At 41.5% G+C, this 24642-nt stretch overlaps 1 protein-coding gene across 1 annotated transcript in view; it reads left to right on the top strand.

Annotated features, from left to right (window-relative positions):
* The window catches only part of DPP6 (dipeptidyl peptidase like 6), a 1548106-nt gene that overhangs the window by 806808 nt on the left and 716656 nt on the right, over nt 1-24642 (top strand). Inside the window, exon 4 of the mRNA XM_007952098.2 lies at nt 10307-10401. Coding sequence (XP_007950289.1) covers nt 10307-10401 — 95 coding nt within the window. The remainder of the gene's footprint in view (nt 1-10306; nt 10402-24642) is intronic.

Genomic DNA, 24642 nt, shown 5'->3' with positions numbered 1-24642 from the left:
AGTGTTTTGTTCTGCTGTGCATGGGGTCGCTATGTGTTGTAAACGACTCGACAGCACTTAACAACAACAACAACAACATTTGTCCTTCTCTGATTGTCTTATTTTACTCAGCATAATGTCCTCCAAATTCATCCATATTGTGAGATGATTTGTGTATTCTTCATTATTCTTTAATGTTGTATAGTATTCCATTGTGTACTGTAGTTTTGTTGTCCATTCATCTGTTGATGGGCATTTAGGGTGTTTCCATCTCTTTGCTATAGTGAATTGTGCTGCAATGAACATAGGTGTGCATATGTCTGTTTATGTCTTGTCTCTCACCTCTTTAGGATATATTCCTAGTAATGGAATTGCTGGATCGAATGGTATTTCTATTTTCAGTTTTTTAAGGAAACGCCATACCATTTCCATTATGGGTGTACCATTCTTCAGTCCCACCAGCAGTGTATGAGAGTTCCAATCTCTCTGCATGCAGTTGCTATTTTTACAGATGCTCTGAGTTTATCCTTGGCCAATGGGAGCCTCTTCAAGTTGTTTTCTGAGTTATTTGTACATGACTCTAGTATATTTAGATACTTCCTTGCTGTCTTATACACCTCCTATCCCAGACCTGGATTCCTGTATTTATATAAGGTATCCTGGTTTGATTTGGTAGGAAGTGGTATTTTATAGACATTTCAAATGCTAAGTATTACAGATTAGTTCTTATATTTTATAAAAATTGCATTGTTGATGACTATCTTATGAAATATTTTATAAAAAAGGAGGTCTTGTGGTGTAGTGTTTAAGCTTTGATGAGCTTTGATTTGGCTGATGAAAAAAAAAGATCAGTGGATCTAACCCACAAGCTACTCCACAGAAGAAAGATGAGGCAGTCTGCTTCTGTAAAGATTTGCAATCTTGGAATCCTGTGAGGTCACTGTGAGTCAGAATTGGCTCAATGTCACTGGGTTGGTTTGTTTTGGAGTATTAGCAATCAGAACATAAAAGTAAATTGTATCTGGAAAATAAAACAAAATAGGCAAAAAAAAAAAAAAAAAAAAACCCAAAAAAAGGAATAGAACATTGTTTCTGCTAGTTATTTAAAATTAAAAGAAAATGATGATGAGAAAAAGAGATCTTTTTTCATGTAATCAATATATATTTATTGAGAGTGACTGTGTGTCAGACATTACTCTAAATGCTGGGGATGTAGGAAAAAACAATGACCATCTTCCTGCCTTCAAGGAATTCACATTCTAGTTGAGGAATCAGATACAGCAACAAATTGCAATGCAAAGTCACAAGAGGTAAGATAATCAAGTGGGTTCACTTCATTGTTCTAGCTGCTAGTACTGTTAGTTGCTGTTGATTGAGCTCTGGCTCATAGTGACCCCAAGTATAACAGAAAAATGCATTGCTCAGTCCTGTGCCATCTTCATAATTGTTGGTATTTGAGTCCATTGTTGTGGCTGTTGGTTACATTACAGGGGAGTATTAATTCTGCCTGAAGGAGTCCTTATTTTTCCTTGATAGGCTGTCTGAACTGAGCTGGACCATCAAAGACCAGAATGAGGGGCATATTAAGCAGATAAAAGAGTTCAGACAAAGGTATAGCAGCAAAAAAACAAACAAACAAAAAATACATGGCACATTAGAGAATGGTTAGTGATTCTGTGTAGCTACAGATGTAAGTCTGTCAAACTATTTAAAATGTCCAATACTTCAAGGGAGTAGTTTAAGTTAAAAAAAAAAAACTTGAATGATACTTGAGCAGTATCATTTTACAAAGTGAGTGTATTTTATATTATACTCTATGGGACCAAGGCATAAGAATAAGAGACAAAATACTGCTTGTCATTCTAACCATGATTCATTTGTTATCTTATGAAAATATACTTTCATCAAGAAAAGCAAGGAAATTGCTCATTTCATGTGCTTACGGGTAGATTGAACCCAATTTTGTAGCATGAAAACCAATTTCTCACTAGGAAAATCCTCACTGTTCTAACTTTTATGTTTATTAATAATATTTGATATTTTAACATCACCTTTCATCTCAAGATCAGTCCTATGCACATGGGAGCAAATAAGCTCCAAGAAAACAGAGATAATATTAATCCAGTAAGTCACTGCATTTCTATCTTTCATGTTTCAAGTTAGTGAATATAGTTGTAAGGCAGAAGTTTTTTTGTTTTTTTTTTTCTTTTTCTTCATAAACTTCCTCTGTAGGACATCTTAGTCAGAGCAAGAGTCTCTCCATTCACAGATCTAAAAGGAGATCAGCCTTTTTTATTGTTTTTTTTTTTTTTTAAGATTTTTTATTGTGATTTGGGTGAAAGTTTACAGAATAAGTTCACTTTCCACTTAACAGTTCAAACACATTTTATTTTGTGACACTGACTATGTGTAATCTCTACAATGTAACAGCTATTTTCCCACTTCCTCCCTATGATTACCTTTCCCTGTGTCCTTCTTTCCTATGCCTTCTGAGCTTTTTCCCTGTGCAAGTGCTGCCCTTCTGATCTCCCATTGTTGATTTTTATAAGGAGTACACCTCCCTGGTGTAATTTGTCACCTCCTAGCCATGTCTATTGCTTGGCTGGAAGTTAACCCATGGAGTGAGTTCAATTCCAGGCCCAAAGGGTGACTAGGAGCCATAGTCTTAGGGGTTTCACCAGTCTCTATCAGACCAGAAAGTCTGGTCATTTTTATGACTTTTGAGTTTTGTTCCTTTTCTTCCACTCTATCCAAGATCTTCAATTTTCATCCCTTTCTGAGTGGTTGGCAGTGCTAGTCAGGCACCATCTAGTTCTGGTCTCAGGATTGTGTAGGCTTAGATTCCCAAGGTCCACTAGTCCTTTGGACTAACTGTTTCTATGTGTCTCTGTTTTTTTTTTTTTTTTTTTTTTTTTTTTTTTTTTTTTTTTTTTTTTTTTTCTTTTCTCTGGGTGAGAAGAGAACATTAATCACATCTTAGATGGCTGCTCATAAGTTTTTACACCAGGATGACCAGGACAGGGTAAGGCACCACTGGTAGGGATCTAAGTAAGGGGAGGGTCCTAGGTCCCACCTTCAGGCAGCAGGAAAGTGGGGAAAAGGAAAAAAAAAAGCCAGGGGGACAAGGACAGAGGAGGCAGCAGCAGCAGGGATCCAGGTAAGGGGAGAGACTCAGTTCCCACCCCCTCAGGTGGCAGAAAGGAGAGAATAGCCAGAGGGACCAGGAGAGAGTTAGGCAGCAGCTGCAGGGATCCAGGAAAGGGGAGGGACCCAGGCCCCACCCTCAGGCAACAGGAAAGTGGGGGAAGGAAGAAAAGCCAGGGGGACCACGATAGCGTGAGACAGCAGCTGTAAGGATCCAAGTAAGGGGAAGGACCCAGGCCCCAGCCCCCAGGTGGAGGGAAAATGTAGGAAAGGAGAGAAAAGCCAGGGGAACCAGGACAGAGCAAGGCCGCAGTGGCAGTGATCCAGCTAGGGGGATGGACCCATTCTCCACCTCACCCCCAGGCAGCAGGAAAGTGGAGAAAAGTAGAGAAAAGCCAGGGGAACCAGGACAGAGTGGCAGCAGTGGCAGGGATCCAGGTAAGGGGAGGGACCTAGGCCCCACCCACCCCAGACAGCAGGAAAGTGGGAGAATGGAAAGAAAAGCCAGGAGGACCAGGACAGAGTGAGGAGCAATGACAGGGCTCCAAATAAGGGGAGGAACCCAGGTCCCATCCCCAAGTGGCAGGAAAGTGGCAGGGATCCAGGTAAGGGAAGAGTGGGGAAGTTTCGAACAGCCAAGGGAGACAAACTTGTCTGTTGGTTTGTCATATTGTGGTGGTGTGTTGCCGTGAGCCTTGAGGCTGTGCCACTGGTGTTTCAATAACCAGCAGGGTTGCACATGGTGCACAGGTTTCAGTGTGGCTTGCAGACTGAGACAGACTAGGAAGAAAGAAGAGGCCATCCACTTCCCAAAGAATTGGTCAGGGAAAACCTTATGAATAGCAGAGAAACACTGTCTGATACATTACTGTGCAACTTTATGAATAGCCCAGAAATATTGTCCAATACAGTGCAAGAGGATGAAGGTCTTCCTTAGGTCATAAGTCTCTCAAAATATGACTGGGAGAGAGCTGCATCATCAGAGTCGAACAAACCTTACTGATATGGATGAAATAAAGCTTTTGAGACCTCCATTTGCTGATGTGGCATGACTCAAATTGAGGAGAAATAGCTACAAACATTCATTAATAACTGGAACATGGAATGTATGAAGTATGAATTTAAGAAAATTGGAAGTTGTCAAAAGTGAAATGGAATGCATAAAGATTGATATCATAGGCATTAGTGAGCTGAAATGGACTGGTTTTGGCCATTTTGAATCAGACAACCATATGATCTACTATTCTGAGAATGACAATTTGAACAGAAATGGTGTGGCGTTCATCAACACAAAGGGTGTTTCAAGATCTGTCCTGAAGTACAATGCTGTCAGTGATAGGATAATATCCATACACCTACAAGGAAGACCTGTTAATATGACTATTATTCAAATTTATACACCAACCACGAAAGCCAAAGCTGAGGAAATTGAAGAGTTTTATCAACTTCTGCAATCTGAAATTGACTGAATGTGCAATCAAGATGTGTTGCTTATCCCTGGTGATTGGAATACAAAAGTTGGGAGCAAAGAAGAATCACCAGTAGTTGGAATATTTGGCCTTGGTGACAGAAATAATGCTGGAGATCACATGATAGAATTTTGCAAGACCAATGACTTATTCATTGCAAATACCTTTTTTCAACAACACAAATGGTGGCTATACATGTGGACTTTGCCAGATGGAGTACACGGGAATCAGATTGACTACATCTGTGGCAAGAGGTGATTGAAAAGCTTAACATCTTCAGCCAAAACCAGGCCAGGAGCTGATTGTGAAACAGACCATCAACTGCTCATATGCAAGTTCAACTTGAAGTTGAAGACAATTAAAACAAGTCCACAAGAGCCAAAATATGATCTTGAATATATCCCTCCTGAATTTAGAGACCATCTAAAGAATAGATTTGATCCACTGAACACCAATGACCAAAAACCAGAAGAATTATGGGATGACATCATGAACATCATCCATGAAGAAACCAAGAGGTCATTAAAAAGGTGAGAAAAGAAGAAAAAGACCAAAATGGATGAAAGTAGAGACTCAGACTTGCCCTTGAGTGGAGATTAGCTAAAGCAAATGGAAGAAATGACAGGATTAAAGAGATTAATAGAAAATTTCAAAGAGCAGCTTGAGCAGACAAAGCCAATTGCTATAATGAAATGTGCAAAGACCTGGAGTTAGAAAAAGAAAGGAAAGAACACACTTGGCATTTCTCAAGCTGAAAGAACTGAGGAAAAAATTAAGCCTTTAATTACAATATTGAGAGATCCAATGGGCAAAATATTGAATGATGCAGGAAACTTCAAAAGAAGATGGAAGGAATACACACTGAACCAAAAAGAACTGGTCGATCTTCATCCATTTCAGGAGGTGATATATGATCAGGAACCAATAGTATTGAGGGAAGAGGTCGAAGCTGCACTGATGGAATTGGCGAGGAACAAGGCTCCAGGAATTCACGGAATACCTGTTGAGATGTTTCAACATACAGATGCCCCACTGAAGGCACTCACTCAGTTATACCAAAATATTTGGAAGATAGCTACCTGGCCAACTGACTGGAAGAGATCCATATTTGTACCCATTTCAAAGAAAGGTGATCCCACAGAATGTGGAAACTATCTAACAATATCATTGATATCACCCACAAGTAAAATCTTACTGAAGATAATTCAAAAACAGTTGCAGCAGTATATTGACAGTAATGGTTGCTATTACTGATAATACAGAATTGTGTATGTAATATTATTTACCTTTCTTGTCTGTACCCCTTGTGCACCCCTCCATATTTTCCTTTTCCTTAGAAAAGGAGAGAACTTCCAGAGGTCAAACTGGATTCAGAAGAGGATGTGGAACAAGGGATATCATTGCTGATGTCAGATGGATCTTGGCTGAAAGCAAATACCAGAAAGATGTTTACTTGTGTTTTATTGACTATGAAAAAGAATTTGATTATGTAGGTCATAACAAATTGTGGATAACATTGAGAAGAATGGGAACACTTAATTTTACTCATGAGGAACCTGTACATAGACCAGGAGGCTGTCATTCGAACAGAACAAGATGTCACTACATGATTTAAAATGAAGAAAGGAGTGTGTCAGGGTTGAATCCTTTCACCATACTTATTCAATCTGTATGCTTAGAAAATAATCCAAGAAGTTGGACTATATGAAGAAGAACGTGACATCAGGATTGGAGGCAGAATCATCAACAACCTGCAATTCGCTGATGACACAACTTTGCTTTCTGAAAGTGAGGATGACTTGAAACACTTTCTGATGAAGACTGAAAAATACAGTCTGTAGTATGGATTACATCTCAATATTAAGAAAACAAAAATCCTTACAACTAGACCTATAAAGCAGCATCACAATAAATGGAGAAAAGATTGAGGTTGTCAAAGACTTCACATTGCTTAGTTCTACAGTCAACACCAATGGAAGCCGCAGGCAGGGCATCAGATGACATATAGGATTGGGCAAGTTGTCTGCAAAGGACCTCTTTCAAGTGCTGAGGAGCAAAGATGTCTCCTTGAGAACTAAGGTGCACTTGACACAAGCCATGATATTTTCAGTCGCCTCATATTCATGTGAGATCTGGACAATGAATAAGGAAGACTGAAGAAGAATTGATGCTTTTGAATTGTGGTGTTGGCAAAGAATACTGAAAGTACCATGGACTGCTAAAAGAACTAACAAATCTGTCCTGGAGGAAGTGCAGCCAAAATGCTCCTTGGAAGAGAATGGCCAGACTTTGTCTCACCTACTTACATCATGTTATCAGAAGGGACCCTTCCCTGGAGAAGGATGTCATGCTTGGTAAGGTGGAGGGTTAATGAAAAAGGGGAAGGCCCTCAAGGAGATGGATTGACACAGTGGCTGTGGCGATGGGCTCAAGTATAGCAAGGATCATGGAGCTGGTGCAGGACCAGGTGGTGTTTCATTCTGCTGTGCATAGGGTCACTATGAATCAGAGATGACTTGACGACATCTAATAACAACAACAACAAGCTTTTAAGACCACAGTTGCTGCTCACCAAAGTAGGATGTAGAACAATGTTTTTGTGTATTGTGTTTTGCCAATTGAGCTTGATGTCCCCGTGACCATGGTCCCAAACCCGTAGGCCCAGCGGCTCACTCCCTCATGGTGTTTGGTTGTGGGTAAGAAATTATCCTAACCTTGTCTCTTATTAGCTTCACTATATGTATGGGCATTTTTATAGCTCATACAAATACTATGCAGAAATATCACCTGCCAAATGATGTCAATCCATCTCGTTGTGGGCCTTCCCCTCTTTCATCAACCCTCTACCTTACATACACAATTCTGTATTATCAGAATACATGATATATTGCATATATCAGAATATATGTAATATTGTTTACCTTTCTTGTCTGTACCCCTTGTGCACCCTTCCATATTTTCCTTTTCCTTGGTAATGTTGTACTGGTCACCCACTTTTGGTATGTTGCCCTTCCTTGCACCCAAATCAATACATATCTCTTACCTAGCTAGCAGTTTTCCCTCCTTTCCCCACCCATCATTAGTAACCAACAGTTTATTTCTATGTGTAAATCTTTCTTTGACTTTTTATAATAGTGAACTCATAAAGTATTCATCTTTCTATGAATGACTTACTTCATTTAGCAAAATATCCTCCAAATTCATCCACATTATGAGTTGTTTCACAGATTCTTCATTATTCTTTAATGTTGCATAGCATTCCATTGTGTGTCTGTGCCATAGTTTGATGGACATGTAAGTTGTTTCCATCTCTTTGCTATTATGAATTTTATGTTGTTATTTGTTATTTGCCGTCGAGTCGGCCCCGACTCATAGCGACCCCTCCTTGGGTTTCTGAGGCAGTATCACTACGGAAGTAGGATTGCCCAACCTTCCTTCCAAGGAGTGGCTGGTGGGTTTGAACCGCCAGCCTTCTGGTTAGCAGTCAAGTGCCTTAGGCACTGTGATATATTATGAATAGTGCTGCATTAATGTAAGTGTTCATACATCTATTTCTGTCTTAGCTCTCACTTCTTTAGGATGTATTCCTAGTAATGGGATTGCTGGCTCACATGATGTTTCTATTTCTAATTTCTTAAGGAAGTGCCATAACATTTTCCTCAGTGGTTGTATCATTTTACAGTCCCACCAGCAGTGTATGAGAGATACAGTCTCTCTATACCCTTACCAGCTGTTCTGGTTACCTAGTGCTACTCTGACAGGAATATACCACAAATGGCGTGACCTTAACAAACAGGCATTTATTCTCTTACAGTTTGGAGGCTTTAAGTCCAAGTTCAAAGTGCCAGGCTCTAGGGGCTGGGTGAAAGCCCTTCAACCTTAGGGTCCAGCTCTACCTCCTGCTCCTGACCCACTGGAGCTAGAGGTGTTTCTTCATTCAGACAGCTGCTGGCTGCTGAGGCTGAGAAGCCCCAAGGTTGACAAGTAAAAAGGCACAGTCCCGATTTTACCAAACCACACAGCAGGCCATTAACTTAAGTCCATTGTAAGTCCCAAGGTTATCAGAGCATAGCAGGTTGCTGAGCAACGACACGGCTACATGCAGGGTCCAAGCGTGCCATAGGCTGGAAACCATTCCCAAAGGCTTCTCCTTATATACAGGAAGCAGACCACATTCCAAAGGCAGCTACCCAGCTTCTTGTGGTAGATCCCACCATGGAGTTGATTACCAGTCTCCTCATGGGGATTAACTACCACCAGCTGCCCAGCCACTCAACCAGGCCCAACCAAGTTGACACAAAAACTGAACCGAACTACCACACCAGCATTTGTTGTTTTCTATCTTGAACTTTGCTATATTTGCTGAGGTAAAATTATATCTCATCGTTGTTTTGATTTGCATCTCTCAAATAGTTAATGAGGAGCTCTGGTAGCATAGTGCCTAAGGCATTTGACTGCTAACCAGAAGGCTGGTGGTTCAAACCCACCATCCACTCCTCAGAAGGAAGGTTGGGCAATCAACTTCCATAGTGATACCGCCTCAGAAACCCAAGGAGGGGTCACTATGAGTTGGGTTCGACTTGATGGCAGTGAGTTTGGGTTTTTGGTTTTTAATGGCTAATGATCACAAGCATTTCTTTATGTGTTTGTTGACCACCTGAATATCTTATTTGGTAAAGTGTTTATTCATGTCTTCTGCCCATTTTTGAATTGGATTGTTTGTCTTTTTGACATTGAGATGTTAAGAGTTTTCTATAAATTTTACTGATAAGTCCCTTGTTGGATATGTCATTGCCAAATATTTTTTTCCCAATCTGTATGTTCTCTTTTTACTCTTTTGGAGAAGTCTTTTGATACACATAAGAATTTAATTTTTAGAAAGTATCTGTCATCTAGTTTATCTTCTGCTGTTTGTGTACTTTTTGTTATGCTTGATAGTCTATTTATGCCATAAATTGGAGCCCCTGTGTTTGTCCCTATTTTTTCTTTGATGATATTTATAGTTTTATGTTTTACATTTAGGTCTGATCCATCCTGAGTTAGTTTTTCTAAGTGGTGAGAGGTATGAATCTTCTTTCATTTTTCTGCAGTAGATATCCAGTTTTGCTATAACCATTTGTTAAAGAGACTATCTCTTCCCCATATAATGGGTTTTGGCCCTTTGTCAAAAATCAGATTTCCATAGTTGGATCTATTTCTGGGTTCTCATTCTGTTCTATTGGTCTATGTGTCTGTCATTTTAGCAATACTAGGCTGTTTTGACTACTATGGCTGTGTAGTTGAGATTAGGGAGTCTGAAACGTCCTATTTTGTTGTTCTTCAGTAGTGCTTTGCTTATCTGGGATCTCTTTCCTTAAAATCTTTATCTCATACCACCAATTATCTCCATCTTATATGGTAGCAGATTTCTTGATGTCACTACTATGTGTCCTGCCCACAAATGTTCTAGCACATTCCAAAGATTGTTTGTGTATATGAATTTAAACTTGTGCCATATGTCAGTGTTTAGAGAAGGATAAGGGGTTCAGGGAAAAGTTTAACGCATGGTTATATTAAGATGACCTGGACATATTTCACCACATTTAAAGGAACTTTTGATGAAAAGTAGGATATATTTTTCCAGAACAATCTGTTTATTTCATATCAATGTTCACCAAAAGCCTAAGTGAGTTCTTTGATGTTTTATGCTTCTTTTTTAATTTACTCTCTTACAGATAAAGAATTCATCTACAGAGAACAGAAAGGAACTGTGATACTGCGAAATGTTGAAACAAATATTTCTACAGTGTTAATAGAAGGCAAAAAAATTGTAAGTACTTTCTTTAATGACCAGGATAATTTCAGTTTTTCCTCTTGCAAGTCGATAAAGCAGAAAATGACTTTAGGTTTCAACTTTTCGTATAGCCAAGCAGAAGCAATAAACTTGTAATACTACAGGCTGAGCAACTAAAGATAATGTGAAATTGAAACTGCACTAATTTAATAAGATGAAAGCAGAGTTTCTTTCAGTGTATGGGAAATTTCTCTGCAGGTGTTGGAAACAAGTGTTGCATATCATATATAATTGAAAGATAAAGTCCTAAGGCTTTTACAAATTTACAGAACAATTGCAATAATGCACATAAAATACTCTAAGAAGACATACTGGATCTTGTTTGAAAAAAACTCATGTTCACATGCACGGCGAATATTAACTCATGCACTGTAACTCTCCTTCCCTAATGGAATTAAGTGAAGTTCATACTTTGAGCCAAGTATTGATTCATTGTGAGTGTCATTGCTTTGTGTTCTGGAAAAATTTGTTTTCCCAAAAAATTTAAATGACATTAAAATATTGGGATTTTGGACTTTTAAAGATGTCTACTAAAATGTTTACTGAATAAATCTACCAAAAATCATTTTAACAAGGTTTGACATTTTTCTTTTTTTACAGTATGTTCATGTTCATTGTAAGAATTAAATCTCTAAACTTAAAGAGCTAATCATTTTTTTTTTTTTGTCGATAAACTGGGGAACTCAAAAGAAGAAACTAAGGCTACATCTATGTAAAAAGAAAGAATTCAGACAGTCCATGTGTTCCCAGTCAGAACTACCATAAGTTGTCTCTGTTATGACCCAGAAAAATAAAAATCTTAGAAGTGTATAATCTGGGGATTAGAGGAGATGTTGGGAAAAAATTAGTCAGCTCTCTGGTTTTTCAGATAAGGATTTTGAGCCTGGAGAGTTAGAGAATAGATGTCAGAGCCCTTCAGCTCATGGTGACAGGACAGGGCTTCAACTGGAGCCATCATATAATGTCCTGGGTTCATCTTTGTGCCACTCCATCCTTGGACTCACAGAAATGTTGCTCTGTTTCTTTTCTTTCCTGAATAAATGCAACTTGTTATTAAAATATTTTTATTTCATTCTCTTTTGGTATAAAATACCTATACCTTTTTCTGAAAAAAAAAAGAAAGAAAAGGTTAGTGGGGTTTCATATTGAGTCCTGCCTTTTACATCAGTTAACATTCTTGGCTCCTAACTAAAAGATTGGTTGTTCAAGTCCATGCAGAGATGGCTCAGAAGAAAGGTCTGTGGATCTAATTGCGAAAATCAACTATGGAAAAATCTGTAGAGCACAGTTGTACTCTGACAGACATGGGGTCACCATGTGTCAGAGTCGACTGGACAGTAATTGGTTTGGCCTTTTACATAGACTCTTTGGTGGGGCAAGGGATCACCATATTGCAATGTAACCTAGTAATATTGGATGGTGGTGTAGTTCCCAAAATTACTGCTTTATTGAATTAAATCCATTTTTGCAAAGTAAGAGCCTGAAGGAATGAATGTGTCTGTGGTTTGCCTTAAAAAAATCATTGTTTTGTAGAAATACTCCCCTAAGAAAATGTGATTCAACCCACTTGGAAAAAAATTGTAGAAATGGTTTTCTAATATTAATTGAGAGGAGAAAATGATCACACTGTTGCTGAGGGTAACTACATTTTAATGCCAGAATGTTATCAATATTTCCTGTAGAATGTCAGGTTAGTAAAGCAGGGTTCTGTGTGTACAGCTGCACTTAGTAATGAAATACAAGAATATGAACTGCCTTCCCTCTCTGAAATCAATAGCTTGTGACAGATCATATATTTTAACTGAAGTTGTTTTAGCCAAGTAATAAGGCAACTTTGAAACCACCTTAAGTAAAGGAAAAAGGAAGAAATCTTCATTTCACCAGTGGGATGGCTTATTCTATGTAATGCAGTCTTTTTCTTCTTAAAATCTCATTTTTTAAATTCATTTTTCAAACATGTGCTGAGCACCAACTGTGTCCAGCCTGGTCAATACTATTGAATGATCGTGTCTAGCTTATTATTGTCTCTAAGCTACATTTCTAGAAAAGGACATCATGGTTGATAAAGTGAAGAGTCAGAGAAAATTAAGGAAACCATCAATGAAATGGATTGACACAGTGTACTCAAGCAGAGCAATGATCATGAAAGTGACACAGGACTGGGCAATGTTTTATTCTGTTATACATGAGGATACTCTGAATCAGAGCCAGCTCAATGGCAGCTAACAGCAACAATAATCATAAAAAAGACTTTAAAATAGGTAACAGAAGAAGGGTCATTTAATGAGCCTCCATTATCATTTAGAATACAGAAGCTCTGTATTTAAGTTCGATTGAGCTGGTTAGCCATTTATTCTTGTACTTGAATTGCCCATCTCTAAATTAATGCTGACATTTCTTCCACCAGCCTAAAGCATGGGTATTCTGTGAGAACCAACAGTAGATAATTTGTTTACTCTATGTGCTTTAGGAGCTCTGGTGGCGTAGTGCCTAAGGCACTTGACTGCTAACCGGAAGGCTGCCGGTTCAAACCCACCAGGCACTTCTCAGAGGGAAGGTTGGGCACTACTTCTGTAGTGATACTGCCTCAGAAATCCAAGGGGGGGGTCGCTATGAGTTGGGTCTGACTCCACGGCACATAACAACAACAACATGTGCTTTCCCAGGCAGGTATTGAGAAAATGAAGCATGATGTTGTAAAGGGAGCAGAGTGTGCAGGCATGCCTGCAGCCTGCAATATGACAGTGGAATGGAGAGTATAGGGAACCTAGGGCAGTAGCTCTTCAGGATTCTGTTCACTAGCCTTTCTGATGGTTTCCAAGATGGTCTCTTTTTGTTTGAGTCCAGAAACCTTGAGACTGTTTAAGGGATAAAGCCAAGCTGAAGAGCTGTGCAATATATTCATCCAACTGCAATGTTTAGGTTGGTCCAAAAAACAACCTAGAGCTAGTTGAGAAATGAGAATAAAATTATGAATTCTGTGGCCAGCAGAATTTAAAAATGTACCTAACCACCATGACCTCTTACCTCATTCTCTTCTCTACACCATCACTAAAAATACACCTTTCACATGCAAGGTCACAGTAACAATAAGGTTAATAGTTGCCATTGAGTTGATTCTAATTCAAGGTGATCCCTTGTGTGTTAGACTAGAAATGTGATCAAAAGGATTTCAATGGCTGATTTTTTAAAATTAGATCACCAGATTTTCCTTCTATATCTCTGAGTGGACTCCAGCCTTTTGGTTAGCAGTCAAGCACATTAACTGTTTGCACCACCCAGGTAGCTCAATCTATTTGCAGTTTCCTCCAGGGCCCCTGGCTTACCATGATTGGCTTTTGCCAGGAATCCACTGAAGGAAAGAGATGCAAATGAGTGCAGACACTATACCAACCTATGGAAAAGCTTCTAAATAATCTGTGATTATGCAAATACAGAACTTGGGCTGGGTGTTGTACTTGCTTGACTGGGTCTCCCTCACCCTGCCTCCCCCAAACAAGGTTTTCTGATGGAAAGTTTTAATTCAGTTGTCCTTTATCCTACCTCCAAATGGTATAAATCAGATCATAAAATATTTTAAACCACCACAAACACTTTAAATTGTCAGTTCATGTATACATTTAATATTCTATGATTATTGCATCATAATTCTTATGTCACTTTTTTAAAAGTAGGGTGTTTTCAAATCCTATTATCTAAAAACCCATCCATTGCCATCAAGTTGATTCCAACTCATGGTGACCCCAAATGTGTACAGTAGAACTGCTCCATAAGGTTTTCATGTCTGTGACCTTTTGGAAACAGAGCAAGGCCTTTCTCCTGAGGTATCTCTGGGTGTATTGGAACCACCAACCTTTTGGTTAGTATTTCTGTTAGAGCTCTGTCAGCACCAACAACCACGCCACACACCAGCGTACCCAACAGGAGATTTTATTAAGGAGGTGAAAGGGTGCCTGCACTGAGGAAGGACAGAAGAAGAAGAGGAGGAAGAAGAAGAGGAAGAAGAGGAGAAGAGGAAGAAGAGAAGAAGAAAGAAAGAGGAAGAAGAGAAGAGAGAGGAAGAAGAGGAAGAGCAGGAAGAGGGTGGTCTTATATAGACCTGGGGTTAGGAGGTTGTACATCGGAGCTGGGGGAAGAGGTCTTAACCTATCAGAGGCTATGTTGCCTTTTAAAATTCACACCTTGCAGGAAGCTCAGTTTCAACTTCCTTTAACTGACTTATGACCTTGGGTGGGGCAGCAGGGAATGAAGAAGAACCCTGAAGAGCCACACAAGATGGTGTGGCATATCTCTAACATTCCCCCCTCTTTGGTTTTTTAAAAGAAAAAAAAAAAAAAAAAGAATGGCCCCTTTTTGTGGGAAAAGGGGCGAAGGTCAATCTTCTGGAGCTGCTTCCTGCTGGTGAGGGGCATGGTGTTTTTGGAAGCAGGGCCTTCCAGTCTATACATGCACTGGAGTTTGTCTCTTGTAGTACCAAAACCAGTTTTCTTTTGCTTCAACTTCAGAGATGCTGGGTTGTTTTGCCTGGTTGGCGATTTGTAGCATGTAGAGCTCCTCGAAGAAGAGGCTTCTAAAGGTGTCGACTTCCAGGGGTCGGCTGGACATGTTTGGCATCTGGTGTTCTGGGACCTGTAAGACAGGCTGGGTTGCAACGATTAGGGGAGGGAAGCGAAAACAGGGAAACAGTGGAGCCTAGGTGGCCAAGGTATCTTATTAGTTGGGTGGTCTCCACGAGTGCAAGGGAATCTCTTCCAGGTCTTTGGCTTGAAGGATCATTTGGTTTGCTCTCTGTAGCAAAATTTGGGTAGATATCTGGCAGACCTGTGATTGAATGAAACAGAGAACACAGGGGGCCATGGTAGCAATCAACACAATGGAGATTAGGGGACCCAAGAATGGTAGGAGCCAGGGTAGGGAGTCCAAAAAGAGGGAAGAAAAAGGTGGACCATTGTTAGTGGATAGATGTTGATCTACATTTGTTGCCCTCTCGATGAGTCTTTTGACTGCATCTTGTACTATACCTGACTGATTTATATAGAAACAACATTCTTCTCCCAGAAATAGGCAAAGACCGCCTTTTTCTGCTGTTAGTAAGTCTAATTCTCTCCTGTTCTGAAGAGTGATCGCCACAAGGGAGTTGAGTAATTTCCTGCAGTTTATCGAAGTTAACAGCTTTATGTGAAATAGTCTGTTGGCCCGCTAGGAGGCACTGGAGCATTTTGTCTCTACGGGTGTGGCCATTCTGCCCAGATTGGGTATCTAGTTGGTATTCCCATCTAGGGTCCTGCCCAGGAACTGCTTCTGGTCCTACTGGCATGGTAGAGTCAGTTAAATGAGTTTGATTGGCATGTTCCTGAGCAGCCCTAAGAACACTCTCCCTTTTGTCAGAATTTAAAGTGGAAGAAAGAATGACATAAATGTCATGCCAAGTTAAGTCATAGGCTTGAGAGAGGTAATGAAATTCCTTAATGTAGGTGGTGGGATTGTGAGAAAGGGAACCCAGACATTTTCAATCTGAGATAAGTTGGTGAGGAAGAAAGGAATATGGACATGGATAACACCTTCAAAGTCAGCCACTTCACATAAGGGACAGAGAAGGGGCTGTTAAGAATGGGTGTGGCTGCTCACTGGGAAGGGTAAAAAAGGACTCTGAGGAAGTGGTGTCTGGAGATGTTAATGAAGAGGAAGGTGGGGGTGGCAGAGAGGGTGCAGTGGGGTTAGCAGGAGGTGGAGATGAAAGTGCCTGTCCTGAATAAGGGGGTGGTGTATAAAATGGGGATGAAAGAGATTCAGGTGGTAAGAAAAAGAGGAAGTTGGATGCTCTGGTGGATGGGTCTCATAAAAGATTCTTAATCTAGATGGACTGAGGCTAACACCATAATCTTCTTTAAATCTCTTTGGAAAATTTTTTGATCATGTATTCTAACACAGTAGATTTACTGGGGGTACTTCCCATAGTGACAGTGACTCACACAAAACAAAAGACAAGTCCCAAGGACCTCTCTGATGCCTGGTCGTCTGCCCTTCTTACGAAGGTTTCGGTGGGTCTTTGGCTAAGGTGTGTCCATATAAACCCTGGAACAGAGGGCTAAGCCACACCATTATGCCAGTCTGACCTCACATGGAATGCAACTTCAGGCCCATTCAAATTCCGCGACTTTTCATCTTGGAACTTCACATATATCATTCACACTAAACAGTCACACATACAGACACCAAACCCAATAAAACCGAATGTGAACTCTCTACTAGAGCTGCTAGAGGGACTCAAACCCTCTACCCTACCTAACTCAGCCAAGCGGGGACTCTAACCCCAAATATTTTAGGCTAGGGAAATTGAGAGGGGTTGAGGAGTCTTTAGAGGGGATTTGGATAGGAGTTTCGTGAGTTAGGAGAATTTGGGTGGTATTGCAAGTAAAGTAGAGAAAGAGAGAGAAATGGGAGCACAGGTAAAAGAAAGTTTGGATGTAGGGAACCTCTGGCCATTTGCCTGTGCGGTGACAGAAATGATCAAGATCAGTGAGGATGTTAAAATCAAAAGTTCCTTACTCAGGCCATGGAGAATTATTATTGGGGCCAAACAGTATTGCAATAGAAAATTAGGCATTTGGAATGTAAGTCCCGAGCCAGCCCCAGGGCATGGAGATTGAGTAAGAGACACCCCAGCAGAGTAGTTGGGTCTGGTTTGGAGTTCTGGTTACCCACGATCCCTTAAGTCCCGGTGGAAAGATTCAGTCAAAGGACCAGTGTCCCAGTAGTTTTGCCAAAATCTTGGAAATGGAGACTGGAAGAAAACAGTGGACATCTCTGCTGTAGTCTTCAGTCTGGAACGGCTATGCTGTGGAAAGACAGGGAACCCAGGGTGTCCCTAGGGTACCTCAGCCTTTGGAGTGGAAAAGACTGACGTGAGCTCACAGTTTGTGGACAGAGGCTCTGGAAATGGAACCAGGACTTGGGATCTAGGTGCCCAGAATTGGGAGACTAGTCAAAAATAGGAAACTCACCAGTGTTGGATGGTGGTGGCTGGAGGTTCCTGGTCCACGAAAAGGAGGAGGGGTTAAAGAGAAGTTTTTATTCTGCACCCCCGGGAGAGGTTGGGGAATGTTACAAGGGTCCATGGATACATGGTCACACATGGACTATGTTGGCTGTTACAGAATCCTGAATTTTTGTTGAGAAGTCCCTGACTACTGATCTGGGGAGGGCCTGTAAATCTTACGGGCTTAATAAAAGGGGCATTTTGGGTAACTATGTAAGAAGCACAATCTGTTGGAGGCTGCAGTTGTATAGTGTAGTTGCATAATTTAGGCGAGAGATGTCCCAATGGGGGGCTTGTTATGTTGCGCTGGAAACAGAGTGGGGCCTGCAATGTAAGTGTCAGGTGGTCCAGTCCTTTGTGGTAGCTAGGCCTAACCCAAGTATGAGGCCAAGTGCAATAATGAGGATCAGACAGAGGATGCTAAGCGGTGTTGGCGAAGAGAGAGTTTGACAGTACATGAGGGTTTAGGTAAGTTGGTTGTAGGAAGCCCTTGTTGAGCAGATCTGTAACAATTGGCAGTAACTCCAAAAGACTAGAGTGTGGCAAGGGATACTGAGCTTGAGCTGGAAATTGGGAAGGGTCTTTGAGAAGGATTTTAACAGGGGAGCACTTGGCTATTAAAGGTGAGTGGATGTCCCAGACTTTAGGGTCAACTAGGAAGGAAGGTTGGGCAATCCTACTTCCGTAGTGATACTGCCTCGGAAACCCAAGGAGGGGTTGCTATGAGTTTGGGGCCGACTCAACGGCACACAACAACAACAACAACAGGGTAGGGTCAATAGGCCATTGGGGAAAGGGGAGCTGGGACTGGACAGCCTGTGAAAGTAAAAGACAGAGGGAGGACGCTGGAGTGCTGGAGGGATCCGGAAATGAAAACTGGATGGAAGTGCCAATTTTGAATAAAATATCTCAACCCAGCAGGGGAACAGGACAGGAAGGGAGGACCAAACAGGAATGTAAAAATGAAAAATTACCAATTGTACACGATAGGAGGGGATTTTGTAGGGGGCGACATGATTGACCTTCTACCCCACTGTAGAGGTTTGAGACAGGGAGGAGGGTCCCCAGTACTCTCATAAAGCAGAAAAACTGGCACCAGTGTCAATCAAAAAGGCGATCATCCTACCTGCCACGGTGAAGGTTACCCTGGGCTCCTGGGTGGTGATCCGCATTGGGCCAAACAAGCCAGGGCCTCCTCACAGGTCTTCTGCCGCCAGACTGATAAGGTCATTTGAGGGAGTGGGGGGGCCGGCGACCCGATGGTGGGTGGACACCAGGGGGCAGTCGAAACCCCTGTCCCTTTTGTTTGTATTTGGGGCAGGACCTCATGGGAGGTTTGGGGTTTGGGCTTTCACTAGCCCAGTGGCCTTGTTGATCACATCGGAAGCAGGGTCCCGGAGGGTTGGAAGGTCCCCCATTGGGGCTTTGTGTCACGGTGGGATTGATGGCCTGTGCCAACAATTGGTATTTTTGTTTGGCTCTTATCTCATCTCGGCCATTATAGGCTTTAAACGCAATTGCGAGAGTTTCTGCCTGGGGAGTGAGGGGACCCCTTTCTAGTTTTTTAGCTTAGACTTAATGTCGGGGTAGGCTTAAGAAAAAAAGTGCATCATAACTAGTCTCTGGCCATTGGCAGACTCCGGATCTAGATTAGTATATTGCCGGAGGCCTTCAATCAGTCTCTGAAGGAAGGCAGATGGATTTTTGCTTTTATCCCGAATAATTTCATTTAGTTTATCATAATTGACAGCCTTCATGGATGCTTGGCATAGGCCATGGAGTAGATAGCTAACATACCTGTTTCTGGCGTCGGTAGCTGCCTGAGTATTGTAGTCCCACTTTGGGTCTCAATCACAGACAGCATCCATACCTGCTGGGTGATGATTGTTTGTGAGGTGTTCTTGATCTGCATGGGCACGGGCCTGCTCCAGCACTCTTTTGTTCTCCTCAGAGGTAAGTGAATTGGTTAGGACAACAGAAATATCATGACAGGTTAGCTGGTATGATTGTGTCAGGAATTGAAACTGTTTGATAAAGGTTGCAGAGTTGGAAGTGAAAGATCCAAGCCTAGACTGAATGAGAGCCAGCTCAGCCATTGGAAAAGGGGTATGGACTTGAACAATTCCCTCAGCTCTGGCAACCTCTTGCAAGGGTGCCATCGTGTAGGCAGACTGAGAAACTTCAGGGTCAGATGATTTATGGGCCTTGGAGCGAGTGATGGGTGGAGTTGGCATGCAGGGAGGGGCGGAGGGAGGAGAAGGAGGAGGAGGGGAGGGAGTGGGAGGCTCTTGTGGGCTTGGGGGGGATGAGTGAGGAACTAGAGCCTGGGGTGGAGCTGCTTGTGGCTCTCCCCGATAAGGAGGAGGATCATCTGCTGGTCGAGTCGGCCGACAGACTCAAAGGGGAGGGGATTGTTGATTAGCTAGCAAGCAGAGGGAAGGTTGACTATGGAGAGAAGAAAAGCCTTGAATGTGGGGAATCTCCGACCATTTTCCTTGGTGCTCACAAATGTTATACAGGTCTCGAATTAGACCAGATTCAAGTGAGCTGTTAGGCGTCCAAACGTTTTGGTTGTCCAATTTATATTGGGGTCAAATTTGAGTGGACAAACATATGAGACACTTGGGCTTTAAATCTAAGCCTTCAAGGTTCCATAACAAACACCCCAGGGGGTAGTCTGAGGGTATAGAGGATCCAGAGCCCATGGTGACCAGAAGCAAGACAAAGGGCGGCGCCTACAACTTAAGATGTCTCTCAAGGTACAGATTGCGCACCCCAGCTTAGGACCCGGTCCTAAGTGTGGAAGCCTAGGCTCCTTGTGGAGGCGTCCGACCATGGGGAGAGGGCTTGAAAATGGGGCCACACCACCTTCTGAGGCATCCCTGCAGTGGGTGGGGGCTGAATGGGCAAGTCCCGGACTTGTCCTGGTGAGTCCTGGGCTCACGGTGGGGAGACACAAAACCTGGTACCCGGTTTGCGCTCTGGAGTGGAGTCTTGTTTTTCTAGTCACCTAGGACTTAGGACTCAGATACCCGAGCTGTCATTAGAGGACTTACCCAGGCCGGGGCGAAGGTGATGATTTGCCGGTGTTGTTTGCTGGGAAGGTGCCAGGGAAGATGGTCGTGGGTTCTGGGGGGCAGGTCGGAGTGCCAGAAGAATGGGGGGTTCTGGACCCTCCGATGAGGAATTGGGGGCACCAGCAATCCCGCTTCTGACACCAATGTTAGAGCTCCGTCGCCACTCAACGACCACGCCACACACCAGGGTACCCAACAGGAGATTTTATTAAGGAAGCGAAAGGGTGACTGCACTGAGGAAGGACAGAAGAAGAAGAGGAGGAAGAAGAGGAGAAGAGGAAGAAGAGAAGAAGAAAGAAAGAGGAAGAAGAGAAGAAGAGAAGAGAGAGGAAGAAGAGGAAGAGCAGGAAGAGGGTGATCTTATATAGACCTGGGGTTAGGAGGTTGTACATCAGAGCTGGGGGAAGAGGTCTTAACCTATCAGAGGCTATGTTGCCTTTTAAAATTTGTGCCTTGCAGGAAGCTCAGTTTCAACTTCCTTTAACTGACTTATGACCTTGGGTGGGGCATCAGGGAATGAAGAAGAACCCGGAAGAGCCACGCAAGATGGCATGGCATATCTCTAACAATTTCACTGCTTAACCATTTGTGCCATAGGAGAACTTACCTATACTAAGGAGCTTATGATCTGGTGTTGTTGTTGTTATGTGCTGTCAAGTCGGACCTGACTCATAGCGACCCCTCCTTGGATTTCCGAAGCAGTATCACTACTGAAGTAGATTGCCCAACCTTCCTTCCGAGGAGTGGCTAGTAGGTTTGAACTGCCAGCCTTCTCATTAACAGTCAAGTGCCTTAGGCACTATGCTATCAGAGCTCCTTATTATCTAATAGTATATGATTTTATAAAGTATGGTATGTAATAATTGATTTTTAGAAATGTTTGGTTGAAATATCTTGGTCTATTTTCCTATTTTTAGTATTTTTCAAGTGTTCTTTTAGGTTTCTACTGAGAATGAACTTAATGAAATAATTATTGTCCAAAATGCACAAAGACATCATCTCTGAAAGTGCTCTCTTTGGCTATAAGGGCTTCTGCTAATCTGTAAACCTCCTTGGAGACAGGTTCTGCCTTTAATTTACTTTCTCTCTCCAATGGTGCTTAGCACATTGACCTGCACAGAGGAGGTGCTCAATAATTATGTATTTTATGAATGACTGTTAAAGATAACAAAACAGTAGTGACAAGCAATTTTCCCAAAACTTTATGCAGCTGAGTGGTTGGAGGCAGGCAGTCGTGTCATGGTATGAACTTGAGCTTGCCTACCTGGCTCCTGGTTTGAACAACATTCTCCTTTCTAGTGATCTGACCTCAGGCCAGCTATAAATCAGGAAATCAACTCTGACTCATGGTGACTCCATGTATGTCAAAGTAGAACTGTGTTCCATGGGGTTTCCAGTGGCTGATTTTTCTAAAGTAGATCACCAAGACTTTCTTCTGAGGTGCCTCTGCATGGAGTTGAACCCCCAAACTTTCAGTTAGCAGCCAAGTGTATTAATCATTTTAAAATACAAACTCTGTAAACCTCAGTCCTTCTGTGTTGTTGTTATGTGCCATAGAGTTGGACCTGACTCATAGCGACCCCTACTTGGGTTTCCGAAGCAGTATCTCTACAGAAGTAGATTGCCAAACCTTCCTTCCAAGAAGTGGCTGGTGGGCTTGAACCACCAGCCTTCTGGTTAGCAGTCAAGTGCCTTAGGCACTATGCTACCAGAGGTCCCAGTCCTTCTCTAGGAATGCCCTAAGGATTAAATGAGAAAATGTATGTAAGGAGCTAGAATATGGATATTCACTATATGGTGAATCTCAGAGTGTTATGTGAGAATGAAGCACTAGGAGGGTCCAGGGTAAAAGCAGACAGTGTAGACCCAGTGGTCTTGGTTCTAAAAGAAAGAAACTGTGTGTAGGGTTTAGAGGAGTATGATGAGAATGTTCTCTCGGGATATAGATAAGCCCTTGGGTCTAGGCAACAGAATAGGACTGTGAATGGCACGGCCTTTACTTTGAACTCCTTCCCTGGCAGTAGTCCAGTTTCAGCTGCTTCCTACAGTGAAGCAAAATCTTCAGGAGCTGCTAATTAGAACAAAGGGCTCACCTGGATTTTTAAAACTAAAGAAAAATAAATCCTATGCTAACTTTCACTTGAATTATGTGTTTTATGTTCCAGGAGTTCTGGAACATATATTTTACTCTTATTTTTTTAAAAATAAACCTAATTGTCAAGCAATAATTATTTTTATTTGTATCCTCTTACAATATTTTTGTGAAAAAATTCACAAATTTAAAAAAAAATTATGGTTATTTCGTGTATCCCATTTTTCCATAAAAGATTAACTATTTAAAAATATCCTAGGGCCCAAACTGAGTCTTTGGACATTTGGTCAGTAGTTACTTGGGTTCCTGGAAAATTTCATGAACGTTATCTGTACTGAATTGAAGACTGGCTCTGTCTCCTTCCCTTCCTTTCTCCTTTGTGCTTTTGTTCTTTCTGTTAGTGCTTTTAAAATGTACTTAATGAGTTTTGTCAATTTTAATTAAATAAATTTCATGTGGGTCATGATATTTTTTGGAAGGTTAGTACCTTCTCTCCAATTCTTTTAAACCACAAATCAAAACAAAAACAATGAAAACACCAAACCTGTTGCCATTGATTCGATTCCAACTCATGACGGTAACCACATGTGTTACAGAGTACAACTGGTTCATGGGATTTTCTTGGCTGTAATCTTTATGAAAGCAGATCTTCAAGCCTTTTTTCCACAGTACCACTGAGTGAGAATTACCAACCTTTGTTTTGTAGTTGAGTGCATGCCATTTGCGCCAAAAAGGGATCTCTTCTAAAATATAAGAGACCAAATATTCTCAGAGGGGTCAAATCTTTGGAATTTCCTTGGTTGAGTTTTTAGATATTTAAAGCTGGAATAGACTTTGGAGATAGTGTCATTCTAAGACATTAGAATAGGAGATTAAGCTTTCTGGTTCAATAGAACCTGGTGGAACCACTGAGACTATGGCCCCTAGCTGCCCTTCAGGTCTGGAATTGAATCCACATTTGGGGCTTCCAACCAAACAAAAGACAGGCATATGAGTTGAACATTTACCTGAGGTGGATACACTCCTTGGAGAGAACAATCAAGGGAGAAAGAAGGGCTGATTATGCACAGGGAGACAGTTCAGGGGGCAGGGATGCATGGAGGGATGGACACAGGGAAGAGGTAACTATCAGGAGGAAGTGGGAGCAGAGCTGTTGCATTGTGGTAAATTGTGGTCAATGTCATGAGACAAAGTGTATGTGAACTGCTGCTGTATGGAAAGTGTATTTGCTCTGTAAATTTTCACCCAAATCACACAGACACACAGACACACACACACACACACACACACACACACAAACCAAGGAGGGGTCACTATGAGTTGGATTCAACTCGATAGCAGTGCTTTTTTTTTCTGTTGTTTGTTTGTTTATACACATATACATTTATATATATGCATATATACACATAAACATTTATGTATGTATATCTATATATAGCTATCAGATCACTCACTTACTAAAAACATCCCTGCATTGAGACAAAATGCATAAATATTTATACTGCTCTTGAAATAAATGCATGACCAAGTTGTTTTCCAAGTACTTAGAGTAATTTCAATGACATAATGAAGTGCCTAAGGTATTTGACTGTTAACCAGAAGGTTGGTGGTTCATATCCACCAGCCACACCTTGGAAGGAAGATTGGGTAATCTACTTCTGTAGAGATACTGCCTTGAAAACCCAAGGATGGGTCGCTATGAGTCGAGTCAAATCCACAGCAGTGAGTTTAGTTTTTTGGTTTTAATGAATGCCTGGATTTATCTTCCCACTTCTTCCCATCATGGATGTAAGTATCATAGTTACTACCATGATTAATTCCTAACTGGTCTTTGAGATACACAGCACCAAAACCAGAATCCTAGGCCAGGAGGTCAAGCCCAGGTGATGTCTTTACCTGGCTTTGGTATCAAGGTTATGCTTGCTTCATAAAATGAGTTAAAGAGGATTCCATCCTTTTCTATATTTTGGAATAGTTTGAGTAGGGTTAGTATCAGTTCTTCTCTGGAT

This window comes from Orycteropus afer, unplaced genomic scaffold (genome assembly GCF_000298275.1).
Source record: "Orycteropus afer afer isolate SDZICR_OR568_19922 unplaced genomic scaffold, OryAfe1.0 scaffold00324, whole genome shotgun sequence".
Lineage (NCBI taxonomy): Eukaryota > Metazoa > Chordata > Mammalia > Tubulidentata > Orycteropodidae > Orycteropus > Orycteropus afer.
Note: the sequence above shows the minus strand (reverse complement) of the source record. Positions and strands in the feature narration are given on the sequence as shown.